The 23,435-nt window shown below is 42.4% G+C and overlaps 1 protein-coding gene across 1 annotated transcript in view; it reads left to right on the top strand.

The window, feature by feature from the left end:
* Positions 1-21,343: 21,343 nt before the first annotated feature.
* ADRA1B (adrenoceptor alpha 1B) overlaps positions 21,344-23,435 on the top strand; it is a 42,108-nt gene continuing 40,016 nt past the window's right edge. The window contains exon 1 of the mRNA XM_089682863.1: positions 21,344-22,611. Coding sequence (XP_089538989.1) covers positions 21,657-22,611 — 955 coding nt within the window. The 5' untranslated portion in view covers positions 21,344-21,656. The remainder of the gene's footprint in view (positions 22,612-23,435) is intronic.

Consider the following 23,435-nt stretch of genomic DNA (forward strand, 5'->3'; position numbering starts at 1 on the left):
GCGTACAGCCTTGTGCTGCTTTATAATGGCGTGTTACAAAACTAGTCTAAAAACTTTTTGATACTCACTTTGGTGCATGCAGCATCGGTCCGATGCTGCATCTGTCCCCCACTGCCTCTAAGACCGAGAACTGACCAATCAAATACTACAGTTAGTTAGTCTCTGGCTCTTTGCTCTGCCCCTCCAGCACTAACTGGAGTGCCGGGCTGTGGAGGGGACAGGAGCAGATGGCTCAGGCTCTCAACTGCTCACTGATAGGCTGAGCCAACTGCCATTCAGGAATCTGGGTGGATCCCGACTTTAAAGTAGGGATCTCTTCAGAGACTGGAGAGGCTCAGTGATGTCATACAACAAATGGCTTTAGGCCACTGTCGGCTGAATCTGGGTGACAGGAGTGCAGAACTAAGTGTATTCCTGTGACCAGGGGTGGACTGACAACTCATGAGCCCCCAGGCAATAAGGGATCATGGGGCCCCTGTGTCCTTGCTCAAACTCAAAAAAGCCTATGAAAAAGGTACCAGGGGCATCTCATGGGGCACCCTACTGACCCTGGGCCCTCGGGCAGTGCCCGAGTTTCCAAATGGTCAGTCCACCCCTGCCTGTGACCCATAGGAGAAGTAGGGCCCAAAGAGCTTTGCTTTTACTTCTTTAAAGTAATTTGGTTAGAGTTTCCATCTACCTTAAGGAGCAACTCTATTAATATAAGATATTTCAGTTTTGGATAGTTGCTGGCAAACTGAATCACACGCTAAATCTTGTTTGTTGTTGAACTCCAGAGGTGAGACATTTTACTGGAATTTCTAGTTCGATTGGTCAGCTTACATAGCGAGGTGGGAATATCATTCTTCCATATAATGCAGAACAAGTGAAATAATTGGGGAATCAAGATAGAAGAGAGTGACTCCATTAATATGCTTGTGTGGGACACAGACACCAGCTGCTGGGGGCAAATCTCATCATTGAATTGTCTGAGAGACATAATGAGCCGCCGGTGATTCTGGCAGAGGCTCAGCCCACAAGGACTCAGAACTGTAACATCTGTTTATTATTTCACTCTGTATTTTATCTGCATGATACACAAGTTCTGCGAATATATCAGGAAACCAGTATGCCTGGCTGGCTTATACTGGAAAGCATCAACTCTTACCTATATCATGCCTGCACAAGCCCTAGAATCTTGAACATGCACTGTGCTTCACATGACTTTTGAATTGCTTTTGCTAGAGTCATTTTTGCATTTTTTGCACACGTTTAAAAAATCTTTTAGGTCTGAAGATTACACAAAACTCCCAAACATTATATATTTTCTGAAAGCAGACACTAAAGAGAATAAAATTGTGGCAGTTCCAATTTTTATGTCACACAATATTGCCACAAAGGTCTAGGAAATGCAAAATTTTTGTAAAAAACACACTAAAGGGAATTTTAGGGCAACCAAACGCAATAAATGACCCAACTTTTTATTAAAATATAAAAGAAGAGGTTGCACCAAGTAAATAGATATCCAACATATCAAATCATAAATTTGTGTGCGCCCATAATTTCTATAGGTGACACTTTAACCGCTTCCCCCCGCACTATAGTAGAACTACTGGTACAGGGCAGCAGGGCTGTGCAAAATCACGTCTATATATGTGATTTGTATTTCCGGGTACATTTCCGCCCTACCTGCGCCACCATTGGCAGTTACCGATGTCAATCACCGGGTCCCGGCTGGAGATTCCCCGCCGGCACCCGGCGATCGCCGAGTAACACTGACAGGGAGAGACCTGTGTGTAAACAACACAGGTCTCTCTCCTGCCAGCAATAGCATGCTGCTGTGTATTTCTCTGCACAGCAAAGAAATACAAAGCAGCATGTTTCCCTAGTAAAACACACACAGCACACAGTTAACCCTTTGATCGCCCCAGATGTTAGCCCCTTCCTGCCCAGTATCAATAGTGCAGTGTCAGTGCTTTTTATTAGCACTGATCACTGTATTAGTGTCATTGGGATGTCACTGACAGTTAGTCAGTTCCCACCCAGTGTCAGAATGCCCGCCGCAGTCCCGCTATAAGTCGATCGCCACAAGATGTCACTGCTACTTTTTTATGGTAGCAACTGGATTTGCAAAAGTGTTTAGTTTTCAAAACCTGAATTTTTATCATGGGCTGACTGGCAACTTTTGGCCCAGGGGGCAAGTACAACCCAGAGGCCCATGGCACATTGACTCATCCCCCCTCCTGCTCTTCCTCTTCCCTGCCTCCTCCCGACCCCTCCTGCCACTTTCGTCCTTCATGTAAATTACAGTGTGGGTAGTATGTGCAGGACAGGGGTGTGGAGTGTATAGTAGCAGGTAGTATGTGCAGGACAAGGGTGCGGAGTGTATAGCGGCAGGTAGTAAGTGCAGAGGAGGGGTGTGGAGTGTATGGCAGCAAGTAGTATGTACATGAGAGGGTTGCAGAGTGTATAACAGTGGGTAGTATGTGCAGAAGAGGGGTGAGGAGTGTATAGTGGCTGGCTGTATGTGCAGGAGAGGGGTACGGAGTATATGGTGGTGTGAATTATGTGTAGGAGAGGAATGCGGAGTGTATGGTGGTGGGTGCTATGTGCAGGAGAGGAGTGTGGAGTGTATGGTGGTGAGTGGTATGTGCAAGAGAGGGGTGTGGAGTGTATGATGGTGAGTAGTATGTGCAGGAGAGGAGTGCGGAGTATATGGTGGTGGATGTTATGTGCAGGAGAGGAGTGTGGAGTGTATGGTCGTGAGTGGTATGTGCAGGAGAGGAGTGTGGAGTGCATGGTCGTGAGTGGTATGTGCAGGAGAGGAGTGCGGAGTGTATAGCACTGGGTAGTATGTACATTAAAAGGTTGCGGAGTGTATGGTGGTGGGTGCTATGTGCAGGAGAGGAGTGTGGCGTGTATGGTGGTAGGTAGTATGTGCAGGAGAGGAGTGCAGAGTGTATGGTGGTGGGTGTTATGTGCAGAAGGGGAGTGCAGAGTGTATGGTGGTGAGTGGTATGTGCAGGAGAGGGTGTGGAGTGTATGGTGGTGAGTGGTATGTGCAGGAGAGGGTGTGGAGTGTATGGTGCTGAATGGAATATGCAGGAGAGGGGTGCAGAGTGTATGGTGTTGAGTGTAATGTGCAGGAGAGGGGTGTAGAGTGTATGGCGGCAGGTAGTATGTGCAAGAGAGGGGTGCGGAGTGTATGGCAGTGGGTAGTATATACATGAGGAGTGGTGTGGGGTTTGGAGTGTATAGCACTTGGTAGTATGTACATTAAAAGGTTGTGGAGTGTATGGCGGTGGGTAGTATGTGCAGGAGAGGGGTGTGGAGTGTACAGTGGTGGGTAGTATGTACATGAAAAGAGTGAATAGTGTATGGCGGCAAGTAGTATGTACTGGAGAGGGGTGTGGAGTGTACAGTGGTGGGTAGTATGTACATGAAAAGGGTGCAGAGTGTATGGTGGCAATTAAGTAGTATGTACTGGAGAGGGGTGTGCAGTGTATGAAGGTGGGTAGTGTGTGCAGGAGGGGGGGTGCAGATGGTATAAAAGTATATGGTGTGAATGAGCCCTAATTAATTTCTCCATTACTGCAGAGGTTTCTTGGCAGTGACATGCATAGAGCAACTGAAGTTAGCTGCATGGCACCGTACCGGCATCCCACCCTACTGCAGACACTGCTCTCATGCATCCTCTTTGGCTATTGAGAAATATTTTCAAATGAAAGCTTTTGTGCTTGGAGATCAGCATTAATCTGATTTTATTTAGATACTATCCTGGGTCAACATCCACTTCCTGGATTAACGCCGGCCATAGACGGGTCGAAAATCGGCCGATTTTTCGGCCGAAAAAAAAATCGGCCGAATTTCTCACTGTTAGTGGGGTAATTGGTCAGCCGTTTTTCGGGTTTTTTGCACTTTTTTTTATCAGTCATGTTGGAAAATTTACGGCCGATTTTGATGATCGGCCGATTTTGATGGGCAAAATGGTGATGATGGACAAATCTGCTGATCATTTTACCAATAAAAAATCCGTGCATGAGCTGTGACCTGCAAGGGACAGAAGTTATGGGATGAACTTGATGACTTTGTCGGCCAATATTTTTTACCATTGGTGGTAATGTCGGCCAACCGAACGACCAATTTTTCGTTTTTTTGGTTTTGTTTTTTTTTTTTCGAAAAATCGGCTGATTTTTGACCTGTCTATGGCCTGCATAAGTTGCTGACTCAAAGGTGACACAATCTAAATTCCGGTGCCTGTGCAATATACAGATTTTTTTCATTCAGTATTTTCTTTAAACACATTAACAAACCAGCAGAACTCCAGTAAATGTATTAGCACATTTAGGTTACGAATTACATGCACTTTGTATTTGTCACCATTTTATTTCTATCCATCATAGAAATTTCAGTACAGTCCAGAAAAGCAGAGCACTGTCTGTGTCTGAATAGGGTCTGTTTTTAAATATGCTGAAGTTCCTAACATTATATGCTTCCAGCTAGCTGGTCCTATATGGCATGATATTGACACAGCTCCAGATGATCCACATTGGTTCACAATTGATATGATCCAGAAATATTTATACAGAATAAAGGTGAATAAAGAACCTGGACTGGATGGCATACACCCACGGATCCTTAAAGAATTGAGCTTTGTCATTTCAAAGCCATTGTTTCTAATTTTTAGGGACTCTAACGACTGGCATAATACCACTGGATTGGCGTAAAGCCAATGTGGTGCCAATATTTAAAAAGGGGTCAAAATCTTTACCAAGTAATAATAGACCTGTTAGTTTACCTTCTTTAGTTGGGAAGATACTGGAGAGTTTAATAAAAGACCACATAGATGAGTTCTTGCTGGAAAAAAATATAAGCAACAGACAGCATGGATTCATGAAAGACAGAAGTTATTAAACAAATCTGATTTCTTTTTATGAGGAGGTGAGCAAAACCTTGGACTGAGGGGTGGCGGTGGACGTAGTATACTTGGACAGAGGGGTGGCGGTGGACATAGTATACTTGGACAGAGGGGTGGTGGTGGACGTGGTATATTTGGACAGAGGGGTGGTGGTGGACGTGGTATACTTGGACAGAGGGGTGGTGGTAGACGTGGTATACTTGGATTTTGCAAAAGCGTTTGACACAGTTCCCCACAGACAGCTAATGTGTAAGGTAAAGTCTATGGGCTTGGAAAAATCTGTATGTAAATGGATAGAAAACTGGCTAAAAGACCGTATTCAGAGAGTAGTGGTTAATGATTCATACTCTGAATGGTCTAGGGTTGTCAGTGGTGTACCCCAAGGTTCACTGTTGGGACCCTTACTTTTTAATATATTTATAAACAATATAGGGTCTGGGATTATAAATCCCATTTCAGTCTTTGCAGATGACACCAAGCTGTGCAGTGGAATAACGTCCTTACAGGATGTCTCCAATTTACAAGCCAACCTCAATGCACTGTTTAATTGGGCAACTATGTGGCAAATGAGGTTTAATGTTGATAGATGTAAGGTTATGCAATTGGGGGCTAAGAATATGCATGCATCATACATACTGGGGGGGTACAACTGGGGGAATCAATGGTGGTGAAGGATCTGGGAGTTCTGGTAGATCACAAGCTTAATAATGGCATGCAGTGCCAAGCTGCGGTTTCTAAAGTGAGCAAAATCCTCTCTTGTATTAAAAGAGGTATAGACTCCAGAGAGAGATATCATATTACCCCGGTACAAATCATTAGTAATACCTCATCTGGAATATGCAGTTCAGTTTTGGGCACCAATTCGCAAAAAGAACATTGGGGAACTGGAAAAAGTACAGAGAAGGGCAACCAAACTGATAAGAGGCATGGAGGAGCTCAGCTATGAGGAAAGATTAGAGGAACTGAATTTATTCTCTCTTGAGAAGAGGAGATTAAGGGGGGATATGATCAACATGTATAAATACATCAGTGGTTCATATAGTGAACTCGGTGTAGAGCTATTCACCCTGAGGTCATCACAGAGGACAAGGGGGCACTCTTTACGTCTGGAGGAAAAGAAATTTAATCTCCAAATACGAAATGGTTTCTTCACAGTGAGAGCTGTGAAAATGTAGAATAGACTCCCTCAAGAGTTGGTTCTCTCCAGCTCCGTGGATTGCTTTGAAAAAGGCCTGGATTGTTTATTAGATACACAGAATATAACTGGATACCAAAATATATAGGTAAAGTTGATCCAGGGAATATCTGATTGCCTCTCGGGGAATCAGGAAGGAATTTTTTTCCCTGCAGGAGCAAATTGGATTATGCTTTGCTGGGGTTTTTTTGCCTTCCTCTGGATCAACTGTGGGTGTAGGATTATAATTTTTTATTTTTAATAGTTGAACTGGATGGACTTTTGCCTTTTTTCAGCCAGACTAACTATATTGCATAGGAACTGAGAATGAGAAACAGCAAAGAATAGACAAACGGACGTGCTCAAGGGTAAAACACAGATCTGCCAACCACACCACTATCAACTCTACGGAAAAGAAAAGAAGACAAGAATAAGAAAAAGAGAGAAAATTGTTCCACTTGAACTTGGATAATGCAAACATACAATATTTAAAAGTTTTCATGCTAGTTTCATCCAGGACTTGTCTTGCAAGATTATGCAGGTAGTGTGAGAGTTGGTGCCCATGAAACATTTCTGTCTGATGCATTTTCAAAATATCCTATCAGTGAGTAATGTTCATGAACTCCTTTACCATGATAACATTGTGTACCCCATATAATCCCTTTTAAAGCTAGCATTAGAGTTATTAAATTTAAAGGTCATAACAGAGGACAAGGGGCAGGAAAGGAGGACAAGGGGAGGAAAAGAGATTTAACCTCTAAATGTGGAAAGGCTTCTTCACAGTAGGAGCTGTGAAAATGTGGAATTGACTCCCTCAAGCGCTAGTGCTGGTTAGCTCAGTAGATTGTTTTTTTTTTTTTAAAAGTCCTGGATTTTTTCCTAAACGCAAAAAATATAACAGGATATAATATTTATAGGTATAGTTGATCCAGTGAATATCCAATTGCCTCTCCGGGGATCAGGAAGGATTTTCTTTCCCTGCTGGACCAATTGGATCATGCTTTATTGTTTTTTTTCCTTCCTCTGGATGAACTGTGGGCATAGGATTGTTTATATGGAGGTTTTCTATGTGTGTGTGTGTGTGTGTGTGTGTTTTTCTGTGGGTTGAACTGGAGGCCTTGTGTCTTTTTTTCAGCCAGACTTAAGTAGCTATGTAAAACCATTGTGAAGTACAGAATAAAAAAAAAATAAATTAGACTGTTGCTGTGAAATGTATCCTGTCCAGAATGTATTCATTTGTTCATTTTATTATTTATTCATGTATTTGTAAATTTACTGAAGATCCACTTTAAAAAAAATTACATTTGTATTTAGTCCACCAACCTGATACCTTATTAGTTCAGTTGACCTCCCCCATTCAGTTCTAGGGCTAATTTAATATTGGCAGATATCATGCACAGCTTTACATGACCTTTATTACAGGCACAAATCAATAGAGAATTTGCATTACAATTGGGCATGAAGCTGGTGCCAGTTCACCCCAATCCGCTGTGAGTCACAGGAAAACAAAATGGCTGATGCCGAGATAATTGTGCGTAATGATACATTCAAGTAACGCTGGAATTTTATGACTGGGAATTATTCATACGTATGCCAGGCTTCCAGGAAAAAGTCCCCGCAAGTACATTTTTGTTTTCCCACAGGAATTTGCCCATGAGGATTAATACTTTCCAGACAAAGCTGTTGAAGGGGGCTGCCTTCCTGATTGACCTGACAGCAAAGATGAGGTGTTATCCAAGGTGAAAAGTAATTCTGTTAAGGCAATCTAGTCTGGTATTCAAGTGATCTTTATTGATCTTCTACTGTATCAATAAATATACAAATGTATCAGTTTTGTTCCAGTCTCTTGAGAAATTAAAGCATGATTTTAGTTCTTAAAGTGTTACTAAACCCACAACAGTAAAATCAGTCTATATATGCAGTAAATCATGCTTGTAATACTCACTGTGGAACCTAAGGGGTTAATTCTCCACATTGTGTAAAAAGGATGTTTGATCCTCTCTTCTCTGATCCTCTCCTTCTTCCATTGTCCCCTAAATATCTCCTGATAGAACAGAGGTTTTGGAGTCCCTCTCCACATGCTCAGTTTGGTGTATATTGCTAGTTTTATTTTTCTTGGGAGAGTGCATGTGATCAGCAAAGGGCCAATCAGCACTGTCCAGACAGAGGTCAGGGGTCCTGTATTCTCCTAGAGGAGAATGAACACTCCTCCTACAAGCTTTAACCAGTGCTCTGCTGGACACTGATAGAAGTCACAAGACTGCTCTAACTGCTGATGATAAAAGGTGTTTCGCAGTCTATATTTACTACAATAATCATGTCCTGTGTGCCTGTGAGAGACTAGATATAGTGAATGCAGGGTCCTGGTTTTAGTAATACTTAAGTGACTGTAGTTCACTTAAGTATATATATATATATATACACACTTTATTAGGTAAACCTTGCTAGTGCCAAGAAAATATCCCCTACACCATTACACCAGCACCACCAGCCTGAACCGTTGATACAAGGCAGGATGGATCCATGCTTTCTGACCCCACCATCTGAATGTTGCAGCTGCAATCAAGACTCATCAGACCAGGCACTGTTTTTCCAATCTTCTATTGTCCAATTTGGGTGAGCCTGTGCAAATTGTAGCCTTCATTTTCCTGTTCTTAGCTGACAGGAGTGGCACCTGCGGTGGAGACATACTGTGAACTTCACCCATCTCCTGATGAAGCTATTGATGTGAAACATTTCCAGCATAAGGCGTCCTCCTATTAAGTTACCAGTTCCATTTTGTTGACATTGAGTCATTTTGACTATTTCTGTTCTCAATATAAATTTGTTTAACTGGTTCCTGATATTGCCTCTGTAGGGTGTTTACTACTTACAATTGATGTGCACCGACATACTTCATTAGATGTTTTAATTTATGTTTTATCTTTTTTTTGCACAAATAAACATATGGGTTTTTATCTAAATTTGATGTGTAATTCACTGACTGAGGAACCATACCTTTAAAGTTCAGCTTCATTTTTTCTGTTTGATGCTAGGGCCTAGCCCTAGCAGTTGCAAGGGAATGCAGGAAAATCAGGTACATAGGTTTGGAGGGCTTTGCAGAGACATGTCACTTTGCACCGCATGGTCAAAGTGCCAGTATCGCTTTGTAGTTGTTTTGACTATGCATTCTACACATAGCTGCAGATCACTATAGATTCCTGAAACCTATTGCAATGGCAAGTGTAATTCAATCACCTCTCTTTGTACGTCCAGATTTAGCTATGAAGTGCTCTTAGTGCTCTTGACTTTTACAAGATCAATCACTAGTAAGGTGGATTTAACCATCAAAAGGTATGCCTAGGTTTTGCAGAATAAGAAAGATGGACAAAAACGACATAATGTGGTGTAGTTTTGTGTCCCTCTAAAAATAAAGAATTATATCTTAACATACACTTAGCATAAATACCTGAATTTATCCAGAACCTCAGCCTCATGCGCACAGCATTACTTAAACTGGGAAAGGGAGGAGCAACACTGGGAGCCAATCAGGTTCTGCTGCACTGTACATGTGTTGACAGGGAACATGCTGACATAAGAAGAGAGCAGAGAAATGGCATATCAGTGCGTTGCTGCTCCTTCATGGTTCAGTCATCAGGCTGCAGGCGAGTAGGTGACACCAATGTATTCTGTAACACCAAGTTGTGCTGTGTGGCTAAGGAATATATGAATCACACTGCACTGAACTGCAAATCTATTGGCAGATAATACAGCTCATATTTAACCACTTTCCATCCAGCCCATGTACAGTGGGGCAAAAAAGTATTTAGTCAGCCACCAATTGTGCAAGTTCTCCCACTTAAAAAGATGAGAGAGGTCTGTAATTGGCATCATAGGTAGACCTCAACTATGAGAGACAAAATGAGAAACAAAATCCAGACAATCACATTGGCTGATTTGGAAAGAATTTATTTGCGAATTATGGTGGAAAATAAGTATTTGGTCAATATCAAAAGTTCATCTCCATACTTTGTTATATATCCTTTGTTGGCAATGACAGAGGTCAAACATTTCCTGTAAGTCTTCACAAGGTTGGCACACACTGTTGCTGGTATGTTGGCCCATTCCTCCATGCAGATCTCCTCTAGAGCAGTGATGTTTTGGGGCTGTTGCTAGGCAACACGGACTTTCAACTCCCTCCAAAGGTTTTCTATGGGGTTGAGATCTGGAGACTGGCTAGGCCACTCCAGGACCTTGAAATGCTTCTTACGAAGCCACTCCTTCATTGCCCAGGCGGTATGTTTGGGATCATAGTCATGTTTGAAGACAAAGCCACGTCTCATCTTCAATGCCCTTGCTGATGGAAGGAGGTTTGCACTCAAAATCTCACGATACATGGCCCCATTCATTCTGACCTGTACATGGATCAGTCGTCCTGGTCCCTTTGTGGAGAAACAATCCAAAGCATGATGTTGCCACCCCCATGCTTCACAGTAGGTATGGTGTTTTTTGGATGCAATTCAGCATTCTCTCTCCTCCAAACACGACGAGTTGTGTTTCTACCAAACAGTTCTAATTTGGTTTCATCTGACCATATGACATTCTCCCAGTCCTCCTCTGGATCATCCAAATGCTCTCTAGCAAACTTTAGACGGGCCCGGACATGTACTGGCTTAAGCAGGGGGACACTTCTAGCACTGCAGGATTTGAGTCCCTGGCGGCGTAGTGTGTTACTGATGGTAGCCTTTGTTACGTTGGTCCCAGCTCTCTGCAGGTCATTCACTAGGTCCCCCGTGTGGTCCTGGGATTTTTGCTCACCATTCTTGTGATCATTTTGACCCCACAAGGTGAGATCTTACGTGGAGCCCCAGATCGAGGGAGATTATCAGTGGTCTTGTATGTCTTCCATTTTCTAATTATTGCTCCCACAGTTGATTTCTTCACACCAAGCTGCTTGCCTATTGCAGATTTAGTCTTCCCAGCCTGGTCCAGGATGGCAGCCGTACTTCCTGGACAGGCGTGGAAAGCACATGTCGGGCGTGACATAACGCGTTTTGGAGCATGCGTAGACACTGCTTCCTCAGACCGTCCTCATAGTCTGAGGAAGGAGTGTCTGCGCATGCTTGGAAACGCGTTACAGCCCCCTTGACGTCACGTCCAGCGTGTGTGTTCCACACATCTCCTGGAAGTACAGTCGCCATCTTGCCCGTTCGTTCCACCACACTCACTACCGCTGGTCGGCTCAGTGTCCCCCCCGGCACTATACCTGATGAGCTTTTATCTGACTGCTATCTTGTAAGTGCTTTTAACCTTTTACTATTTAACAAAAACTGCTGCATACTGCACTTAGAGGTGCCTTCTTTGCAATTTAATCTGAGGGACTTATTTCTTTTATATTACAAAGAATACAACAGTAGGAGTGTAAATGCCCTGGTCATAAGGGTAGAACATCCAGGAATTACAGCAAGGACATCTTAATGTAAACTGGACAGCACAGTGGCTAAATGGTTAGCACTTCCGCCTGGCAGTACTAGGGTTGTTGGTTCAAATCTCAACCATGGCACCACTTGCCTGAAGTTTGCATGTTCTCCCTGTGTCTGCATGGGTTTCCTCTGGGTACTCCGGTTTCCTCTTACACTCCAAAGACATGCTAGTAGGTGAATTGGATCCTGTCTAAATTGGCCCTAGTATGTATATGTATGAATGTGAGTTAGGGACCTTAGATTGTACACCCCTTGAGGGTTAGGGACTGATGTGAATGTACAAAACATATGTAAAGTGCTGCGTAAATTGACGGCGCTATATAAGTACCTGAAAAAAAAAAAATAATAAAACTGGTCATGACAGAAGCTACTGTGTCAGAACTCTTCTGAAAATGCTAGTTGCCTGGCTGTTATGCTCATCTTCTGGTTATAATAACTATCCGAGTCACTGACCAAGAACAAGTTACATAGTAAGTCAAACTGAAAAAAAGACACAAGACCATTTAGTAAAATCAACAGAAAAAAATTACACCTGCGTACATAAATAAATTGAAACCCTTCACATACAGAATCCTATACCCAAAGTTGATCCAAAGGAAGGCAAAAAACGACCATATAAAGTGTGATCCAATTTGCTCCACTAGTGGAAATAAAATTCCTTCTTGCTCTCCTAAGGCAAATGGACATGCCCTGGATCAACAATCGCTGTTGTTATTATTTTATTAGATATTCTGTGCATTTAGGAATGCACCCAACTGTTTTAACAATCAACTTAGCTGGCAAAAACATATATGGAGATCAGGAGAGTAAAAATAGTCAGCGGTTCTTATCTATATAGTTATTCTAGGTAATCAAAGTACTAAAGATAGCATGACAGCCAGGCAGCTAGCATTTTCAGGTGGGTTCAGGAGTTTTTTTTAATGTTGAGTCCCTGAGAGCCAAAAAAGTGATTTCATGTATCAGAGTTCAGCCACAAGTAGAAATATTAGAAACCACTATGGAAATATGAGAACAGTAATCTTCTGACCCATATAAAGGGAACAAGAAGTTTCAGAGCTGCAATACCGGCACCACGGCAACTTGGCATTAAATGCTGTACAATTTGGCACAGGGCGGATATTTACCTAATAGTTTGGAGGATAGTTATGTTACGTTTAATAGTTCAGGTGGCAGTTTGGTCTTAAGGGCTATGGGTTAAAATAGTTAGGTCTAGGGTCAGAGGTTGGGCTCGGAAATAAAATAGATTTAAAGTGTTACTAAACCCACAACAGTAAAATCAGTCTGTATATGCAGTAAAGCATGCTTGTTATACTCACTGCGGAACCTAAGGGGTTAATCCTCTGCATTGTGTAAAAAGGCTGTTTGATCCTGTCTTCTCTGCCCCTCCTCTTGTTGAAATGACCACCTGATACAGACTGAATCCGTAGTCACATGCACATGCTCTGTTTGGTGTGTATTGCTAGAGAGTTCTTTCTTTCTTTCTTTCTTCGGTGAGTGCATGTGATCAGCACAGGGCCAATCAGCACTGTCCAGACAGAGGGTCAGGACTTTCACATCTTCCTAGAGCAGAAAGAAAACTACTCCTACAAGCTTTAACCAGTGATCAGTCGGACACTGATAGAAGTCACAAGACTGCTCTAACTGCTGATGAGAAAAGGTATTTAGCAGTTTATATTTACTAAAATAATAGCATTTCCATGTTGTGTGTACTGTGGGAGACCAGATATAGTGCATGCAGGGTCCTGGGTTTAGTAACACTTTACGTATTAGGGCTCACTAGGTAAGGTTTTAAAGTGACCCAGTGCCCAGACTATTCACATTTTCTTCATTGAACTATTTACAGTTTTCTGAGCAAGCAATAAAAGCCCTGGGCATTTCTAAGCTGTTAGATACAAACTAAAACCAACTTTAGAGTCTCTGTTGTGATCTTTGAGCAGGATTTACTTCACAGTACATGCAACTAGAGAGATCAAAGAGATCTTTTATAGATTTTTACTGCTTGTTAGTGAATATGTTAAATAAATATATATATAAGGGCCAGGGATTTTTTTTCCTCAGAGAATGGGTGCAGTACTCCCCCTTTCCACTCACCCTTTGTCTCCACCCTCTACCCACCTCTAAGCAGTTTCCCTTGATTCCAGCCCTACCCACCTCCAAGCAGTGTCCCTTGGTTCCAGCCCTACCCACCTCCAAGCAGTGTCCCTTGGTTCCAGCCCTACCCACCTCCAAGCAGTGTCCCTTGGTTCCAGCCCTACCCACCTCCAAGCAGTGTTCCTTGGTTCCAGCCCTACCCACTTTCGAGCACTGTCACTCAGTTTCACCCCCTACCCATCTCTCCACTCTTTTAGAGAAAACAGAACCAAGTATCATTTTGTGGTGATAAGTAATTTGTAAAACATTTGTTAATGACAGCAAGAGAGACAGTAAAATAGATCCCCTGCAGGAAGCAACAAATGATCCCCTCAGCAACAATGGACCCTCTTGCGACAAAATACCCTCCAACAACAATAGATCCATCCCAGCAACATATAGACCCTCACGATCAACAATAGATCTCCTAGCAGCCAACATTGATAGCCCATCCAGCAGTCAGCAACAATAGATCTTCCAGTATACCCCACCACCCCTCACCACTACAGACATGCTGGTGCTGAAGGTGCTGGAACTGCATTCCCCATGTTCCCGATGGAAAAAAGCCCTGATGAGGGCCCATTTACACTTCTGAGTTTTAATGCACACGTTATAACATATTTAAACTTTATGCCCAACTTCTCCATAGTTTTTTTCGGTATTTTATTGCATCAGCAGTCTCATTGAAGTCAACGACAACATAATCAAAATGCAAACCTTGGTCAATGGCTTTAAAACTCTATCCATTCTAACGTGAAAACACATTGGAAAGGCATGACAACACGCATCATTAACACATCAATGAGCAAAGGAAATGCATGTCCATGTGTGACTATGCATTTGCCTAATCCTACATATGTCCAAGCATAGAGGCATAGATCTAAATGGGGCCCTTAAAGTATATTTAAACCCTCACCTTGTAAAACATATATGTAATATATATATATATATATATATATATATATATATATACATATATTTTATTTTTTTTTTTATAAATGATCGCATTCCCTCTGTTCTCAGCTGCATGAGGAGCTCAGGGAAGAGAAACAGCAGCACACTGATCTTCCCAGTGAATGACTGCTCATGGAAAGGAGGGGCATATCAGCAGAAGTCCTATTATTGGAGGAAAGCATGCTGAGTACACAGCACAGCTACAGAATCTGACCACGCTGTGCTCTCATGCCTAGTGTGGTCAGTTTTTAATAGGAAAGCAGAGGGACTGTCAGGAACACCATGGATTTCATACAAAGGAAGCAATACAAAGAGAACAGGATCTTTCATGGTACAGCAGGCACATATCAGGAATATGCAATATTGGGTTTACAAATTCTTTAAAGCCCAAGGTCTAGGCACAGAGCCACTTTAAGGGCTCCCTTTAGGAGTTAAATGTCTGGAAGGGATGAGTGTTAAGGGCTCCATTTAGTGGTTAAAGCAACCCTGTCAGTCTGTGAAAAAATTGTAAATAACAGCTCCCTGCAATAGCTAGTATACTCTCCTGCTCATTTATTTCACGTTCCATCCATTTCAGTGCTGCAGAGTCTATAAGATTACTTTGCAATTAACATTTCTTAGATGCCTGGGTCCCAGAAGTGTTGAATGTTGGAATGGAGGGAGAGAGGAGACATAGGCATTCAAAGAGGTGAGTATAATTACTATTATATTGTTTAAAAAACTGACAAGATCACTTTAAGGGGTCTATTTATAAAAAAAAACTCAATGCACACTACACATCCTATAGTCCATAATCCATAGAACATTCCTACATACAATGGGACCATGGACAACGAACATAGCCACCCAATAACAAGAGGAGAGATCACAACAGCAAAAAAAATATTTTGGATATCTGGAGGAGTTTGAGAGCAATATACAGAACTTTTATAAGTTAAGAATACATACTTGAATAGAAGTTAAGCCAGAGTTTAGTGTCACTTTAAATATCAGAAGTTAGGATTTCCAAAGGAGAGTTCATCATTGTCAGCCTCCATGAACCTCTCATGTCTCTTCAATAATTAAGTGGGGAGCTCAGGAATCAGAATCCAGAGCTCAATTGCTGGTGTGGGGTATTTACCCACATTCTGGATATAGGATATACTTAAGCCGGCCATAGATCAAATCTCAGCCGGTTCAGCAAGGTACAGCCTGAGGGCAAGGAGGGGGTGATTGGGTTCTTCTAGACCAGGCACTGTGGACAGGGCGGCCCTCCAGCTGTTGCCAAACTACAAGTCCCATGAGGCATTGTAAGATTGACAGTTACATGCATGACTCCCAAAGGCAGAGGCATGATGGGACTTGTAGTTTCGCAACAGCTGGAGGGCCACCAGTTTGACACCCCTGGTGTACACTGAGTGAATAAGTCAGGTTCCAGTTAACCTTCAGTAACAGAATGATGTCCCGCAGGGCACCTACCGTGAACCTAATGCATGCACTTTGTTCCTCTTACTCTTCCATACCTGGTGGCTAAGTCAAGGGCCTCCGTGATGCAGATCTGCTCCCATTGCTGTGAGAGATGGACCACTGGGAAGGGGGCCCCAGAAGCAACCCCCTCTCTACCGGAAGACACCTCACCTAGCACAGGTACCACGCTTCGCAAAAGGCTGCTTGTACTGGATACTAGCCTACTAATAACTAGCCTAATAACTCTTAGCAACCACTTCATTCTCTTCCAAACCATGTTGACTCTCAAAGAGACTGACTTCATACCCCAATGTGCTGTCTATGTGTGTAGTGTCAGTTACTTTCATACACCGCTTTAGAATTACTTCAGACCAGGCAGGACAATGGTTCAAAAGGCTTTGCTGATAAAACTCAGCATAACAGTTTTAAAGGCAAGAGTCCTTTCCCTAACTAATCCTAACTGTGACTGTGGCTGCTCCAGCATACCTGCATAGGTAGAGTCCATAAGTGGTAAGCCCAGAATGTCAGGAGTCCTTGACAACGGTGTTCTAATGAGTCATTGTACCTCAGACCCCAAGTCCCAGCAGCCCCACTACATGGTGGCATTGCGAAGTCTCTGCTAGCAGAGTTCAGCTGCAGGCTTAGATGACTCTCTGCAGACCCTCTGGACTTGGAACTCTCTGACCACCTGAAGCTCTCTGTACTCAACCCCTTGCCCCTTTTATAAACACAAAAGACAGGGGGCTGGACCCAGAAAAGCCCACGAACTTAGCCCAGAGAAGGCGGCAAAAGCATTAACCCCTTCCTAAATTAAAATAACTACAGTAGGCAACCTGCCTACAAGCCGAGATTCAAACCATCTATGGGCAGGCTGATTGTATCCCATTTGATTGTTGTACGACTTGGGTACAACCAGCATGTCAGATTGTTACATGCAATTATTGCCCATGGCTGCTAGCAATAATCACTGTGTTCTCCTGGAAGGGATGGCTCCCTGCACCCCCCCCCCCCCTCTCCCGAGCCAGAACACAATAGCTCCCCAGGAAGGATTCCCTCCGTCAACACGTTATTCTTTCCTACAACCTGTAGTTACAGGAATGAAGATCGCATCATCTATGTCCTGTCTTAGTCTTGTACTCCCTGCTGATTAAAGTTATGTCTTCTCCAGACCCCTATTGTGAGAACAGGTATTCGTTGGTCAGTCATGTAGATCATCTGACTCATTTACACAGTTTTTATTGATTAGTTATACATATAAAATATGTGCTATAGAGGTTGTTGATTACATTTTAAAAGTAAAATGATCTTTTAAAGGGTGAGTGTATTTTGAAAAGAAAACCTAGTGTTGAAATCCTGCCCTGTCCACCCTGCTCTGTCCACTGTACTTACACCCTGCTGGCCTATGACATAGTGTGCAGGTATCATCACTAGCCTAAAAAAATAATGACTGTGTCCATTTAAAGCATGATGCATGTGTCTGGGTCTGCCATTATTTTCAATCGCTGGTGCATGCCTACTATTTCAGGGGTTTCTTATATAGAATATGCTGGTTCTTGTTGGTGAAGTTCACCGCTAATAGGTCTGGGCATGGGGCACCAGCAGCTGAGAACAAATGAACATTGTAGCTTCTTCCAGTTTTCCTAAAATAAAAAGTTTATCTTAAACCCATAACACATTGGGGTTGATTTACTAAAGGCAAATAGACTGTGCACTTTGCAAAGTGCAGTAGCACTCTGCAAGTGTAGTTGCTCCAGAGCTTAGTAAATGAGAAGCTCAGCTGACTTCCATCAACCAATCGTGCAAGCAAAAATGCTGTTTTTTTATTTTCCTTGCATGTGATTGGGTATTCTTGGCAAAGGGAAGCTTCAACTCATTTACTAAGCTCTGGAGCAACCGCTCTTACAGAGTGCTATTGCACTTTGCAAAGTGCACAGTCTATTTGCCTTTAGTAAATCAACCCCATTACCTTTAACATTCTCCTAAAATGAGCCTTTAACCTGTTCCAAAACAACTAACCCACCTCAACTCTTACACTTAGGGGTCTATTTATACAAAAAAGTTGTTGCATGAATGTCATAGCATATGACAGTAATATCCTTGCGTATGTTTTAATAGCTTGACATTTTTCACATACATGTTAAAATCAGCATTTTTTAGCGAGAAAATTACTTAGAACCCCCACACATTAAATATTTTCTGAAAGTAGAGGGCTTGAAGAATAAAATGGTAGTTTTTAAAATTTTTATGTTGCATGATAATTTGCACATTTTCAGGAAAAAATGCATTTAAATGAATTTCAGTGCACACAATATAATACTTACATTTTTGTAAGATATAAAAGATGATGTTGCATCAAGTAAATATATACAAAACATATCAAGATTTAAAGTTCTGCACTCCTGTGATGTGGCAACAAACTACGGTACCTAAAACTGACCATAGGCGACAGTTTAAAGCCTTTACAGGTTATCAGTTAGAGTTAAACATAAGCTATGGCACTTGAATTATTGTTCTCACTCCAAAGTTTTTGGTGATACTATACATGTGTGGTGCAATCACCATTTACATATGTGTGCCGGACCTATGTGAGCGTTTTCATTTTCACATTTTAAATGTATTTATTTTACACTTTAAAACATTTATTTCCTTTAACTTTATTGCTGTCACAAGGCACAAGATACCTTGTGATAGCTTTGGATAGTTTCACTCGACCTATTAAAAAAAAAAAGTCATTAGCTCCAAAAACTGTAGCTGCTGACTTTTAAAAATCAGCCACTTACCTGTCCCTCAGTCCCGCGGTGTGTCCCCTGCAGCTCATTTCACCAGCCGTCCTGGATTCCAGGAGGCCGGCATCTTCAGTGTGGGCACCCGGCTGTGATAGCTTGCGGCTACACAGCCGGGTACCCACTGCGCATGCGTGAGTAGCACTGCGCTTCGTGAATGGTCCTGTAGTCTTCTGGGACCTGTCATGTGTCCCAAAAGACTACAGGGAGGGAGGGAGGACACCTTCCATTTCCGATCGCCTAGTCGATCGGACCGGAAGTGGGATTGGGTACCTGTCACATTCGGGTACCCTCTACCCCCCCTCCCCCCCCGCTCCCCAAAGGTGCCAATCCTTAATGGGGAGCAGTCCTTAAAGCAGAACTTCCCCTTTTGGGTGGAGCTCCACTTTAAGTCTGTATGAAGACATCAGGGACCTATTAGACCCCTGATATTTCCCTTACCCTTCAAAGCATCTAATCAAACAGAGACCATGTTTGTTCAGAAGCTTCCAAGGCTCTAATAGCCAGAAAAAGGCAGCACTGAAACCGGATGTGACTAAATCCTCATCATTTCTGACTTCATCACAGAGAAGATCAGGGAACAGATGTTCCTTCATCTTGTCTGTGGGCATCCAACCCAACTGTTTACAACAGTCCCAGGCACCCTGGTGAAATGGGAAAGCCAGAGAATGGTGATGGGCAACTTTGGGGTAGTGGGGGCCTTCCAAGCACTGTAAAAGAGAGCAGGCGGGTGTAAAGCCACTCGCATCAATTTTACTGGGAAGCTGATCGCTGGCTGTAAAAAATGATACCAGGATCATGGTTGCAGCTGTAGTTATGATCCTGGTATAACCACTTGAGGTCCAGGCCATTTATATATACACATTGGACAACAAGTGTTTTAAATATGTGCAAAATGGTGTTTTCCTGGCTGTTATGATTATGCTTTAGCTTCAATGTTGTTTGAATAGCTAACCTGGTAAAAGTATAGAAATAAGGAGGTCTACTCTGTTGTGGCACGTATATAGAGCTTGGTTGTTCTGGGTCAGTGATTTAAAAATACATAAGTCACACAGAGCCAGGCAACTAGCATTTTTAGAAGAAGACCAGATATGACAGGCCCTATACTTGCCCCATGACAGAACAGAGTCTCTTTGAGAGACCTGTGCTAGAAAGGTTTCAGAATACCCAGGTGTTACTTCAGTGATAAACTCATGACTTCTCTAATGTATGAATGGGATTTATGGCACCATATCCATGTCTACTGCTATTGTAATACTGGGATGTGTAGCTCTGCATTCACTGTGTGCTGCTATTGGAACACTGTGTGGGGGGGCATTCAATTATATATCCAAAGGGATGTTGGGGCTAAAAAGTAGTTCTATATCCACTACTATTGGAACACTGGAACTTCTAGTTTCTTATCTGCTGGGTTCTGCTATTAGAACATTGGGACTTGTAGTGCTTTATCACTACTACAGTATATTTAGTGTGTGCTATATGAAAAATATTATTAAAAATATATATTTTTTAAATATATTCTTCAGATTTTTTTTTAACATATAAAAAAGTAATTTTAACATATATTTTACATATATTTGTAAATGCATTCCAAAAATGTAGATTTGTATTTTTAAAGACATACAGTATATTTGAAATGTATTTTTAAAAATATTTTTCATATATTATGTAATAAAAACACATTGCAACATGCAGTGTATGTTTATATATATATATATATATATATATATATATATATATATATATATATATATGTTTTGTTTTTTTTATTGACATATATTTTGAAATATATTGAACATGGCCAAAATTTCAGCATTTCAAATATATGTAAATATATTTGGGAAGAATATTTTTAAAATATATTTTTCTTCCATATGAGATATTAGCTGGAGTTTGACTTCAGTAAATGTATCTAAATCTGCAAGTGCATCTAACACTACTTTCCCCCCCAGACTAACAATGCTGCTGTCCAATTGTGCCACCTGTGCTCCTTCATCCAGAGCGGGAGCACCCTAAAACAGGTGTATTACTCGGCAGATCACTAGGTGAAAACAGGGGAAAAGGAAAACAAAGGCAGCCACCTGATCTAATGATTGGTTAATAGTAATACATTACATTTTTGGTTTGGGGTTTAATAGAGCTTTAAGCCTTCTATGACAGGGACTTGTGTTTCCAACACCTTCCAACAACCACAATCTTCCATCAGATAGAGCTGAGAAGTAGAAGGATTACAGACAAATGTCAACTTTTAAAAGTGATCCTTCAGGTGTGATTTTGAGCCAAGGAGCTCAGTTAACCACTTCATACCTTGGGTGGCCCCAGCAAAGCTCTCTGTACCATTTAATGGGTCCCCTCCGGCGAGGAAGATCATAATTAAAACAGACAATCCAAGTCCTGCCTGCAGCTGGCAGCGAACTCTCAATGCTTGCAGCCACTTTGCTGGGCTTTCTTTTGGACAGCTGCGCCCTCTAGTGTCTATTCCTATCCCTGCTCAGTCCTCGTGATGTCGCTGGTAAGAAAAGCAGCTGCTGAAAGAGATTTCCCCCGGAGATGGTTAGTGCAAGCAGCATGCCATGCCACTTACAGAGCAGAGGTCCCGATCTCCTGAGATCAAGCTTTCACTCTTTGGTCTCAGCATCTTCACGTGATCCAGAGGAGGACATCAACATCATCATCATCAGGACGCCTAGGGATTGAAGCAACTCTGCAAAAGTTGGGTATGAGAGTTTCCCTGGACTAAATGATGCTCTAGCTGCTGGTGGATTACTTGCTTGGTGATCTCCTGCTCCAGCATCCACATTGTAGTGCCTATGGATGACCTTTTAAACACAACTGTGGGTGAGAACTTTTCAGTTCTTCCCTTTTCTCCAAACTTCTGGGACAATGGAAGTTCCATAGTCCACAACCAAACCGATGCTAATAGGACTCACCTGCAAGTAGACTTTACAAGGGCTATGGTCCTTGGATTCACCTTGGGAGCCTTTATATCTGTGGCCATTGTGGGCAACATCATGGTTATTATCTCAGTGGTGGCCAACAGGCAGTTGAGGATCCCAACCAACTATCTGATAGTCAACTTGGCCATTGCTGACCTTCTCCTCAGCACCACCGTTTTACCTTTCTCTTCAGCCCTTGAGATTGTCGACGCTTGGGTATTTGGGAAGATATTCTGTGACATTTGGGCTGCCATGGACGTTCTGTGTTGTACAGCTTCAATTTTCAGCCTCTGCGCCATTTCCATCGACAGGTATATAGGAGTTCGCTACTCTCTTCGGTACCCTACTATAGTGACCAGGAAAAGAGTCTTGCTGGCTTTACTCTGTGTCTGGATATTGTCTATAGTGATCTCCATAGGACCCTTACTAGGATGGAAGCAGCAGACAGCTACTGATGAGTATGTGTGTGATATTACAACAGAGCCTTTCTATGCCATCTTCTCCTCCCTGAGCTCCTTCTTCATCCCACTTGTTGTCATTCTGGTGATGTACTGTCGAGTCTATGTGGTAGCCAAGAGGATCACCAAGAACTTAGAGGCTGGGGTGATGAAAGAAAGGATGGACTCCAAGGAGCTAACACTCAGGATCCACTGCAAGAATATGAATGATGGCATGTCTAACAATAAAAACAAAAACCAGCAGACTCGCAGCTCCTTGTCTGTGAAACTCCTTAAATTCTCCAGGGAGAAGAAAGCTGCCAAGACATTAGGGATTGTGGTGGGCTTGTTCATCCTGTGCTGGCTTCCATTCTTCACGTCTCTACCTTTAGGTAAGCATCAAATATAAAAGAAGTGTGCTCAGTCAACACTTACTCCAAAAAATACTGTGTATTTTTGTTTGATGCTAATGCATTAAAGTGGAGCTCTATATAAAACTTTTTTTTTTAGTTTTGGATACAATGAGGAAGGTTTAGATACTCTGTCAGGACTCGGTGACTGGTGGAAATTTCCCCAAAACCACATAGCTTGCTGTGATGGCAAGAGATTAGCACCTAGTTTTATAGTTCCCCTCCCTGAAATCTGTATATTACTATGGACAATCAGCTAGAAGTCATCAATCAGGGTTTTATGTGCCTCCTAATAGACTGTTCATAGGAATATATGGAGGGCACTTAAAGCAGACCATCACCCCCTTCAATAATTTAACATAACCCCCCCCCCCAAATCCTGTTACACAATTGGAATTTTGTGCCTCCTGGGATTCCATGTCTCGAATGCCAGGAAGATTTGGGGCAATTTCCACCACACTGCGCAATATGCCCCGCGCTGTGCATGCGCTGAGGCCATCAACATGGGGTGAGCTGCAAGAACCAGTAAGAGAAAGCCAGCCCCCTGATGGCGGTGCAGGGCACAGCATGCAGAAGTAGCTCAGTGGGTTACACCAGACAATGCTGGATTCATTGGGCATGTATGTGTTGTGGGGACAACCCAGCAGATAAGATTAAAAGGGAAATAAATAAAAACGTATGGAGGAGGGTAGAGTGAAGTTTCTTCTCAAGTGTCTTGACTCTGTGCTGTAGTTATGTGTAACAATAAAAACTTGGTTAGGGGTCAAACCGTTTTCACTTCAAAAGAAAAAGAAAAAAAAAAGAGG

The sequence above is a fragment of the Staurois parvus genome, unplaced genomic scaffold, assembly GCF_062004578.1.
Source record: "Staurois parvus isolate SC_StPar_1 unplaced genomic scaffold, SC_StPar_1.0 ptg000298l, whole genome shotgun sequence".
Classification (NCBI taxonomy): domain Eukaryota; kingdom Metazoa; phylum Chordata; class Amphibia; order Anura; family Ranidae; genus Staurois; species Staurois parvus.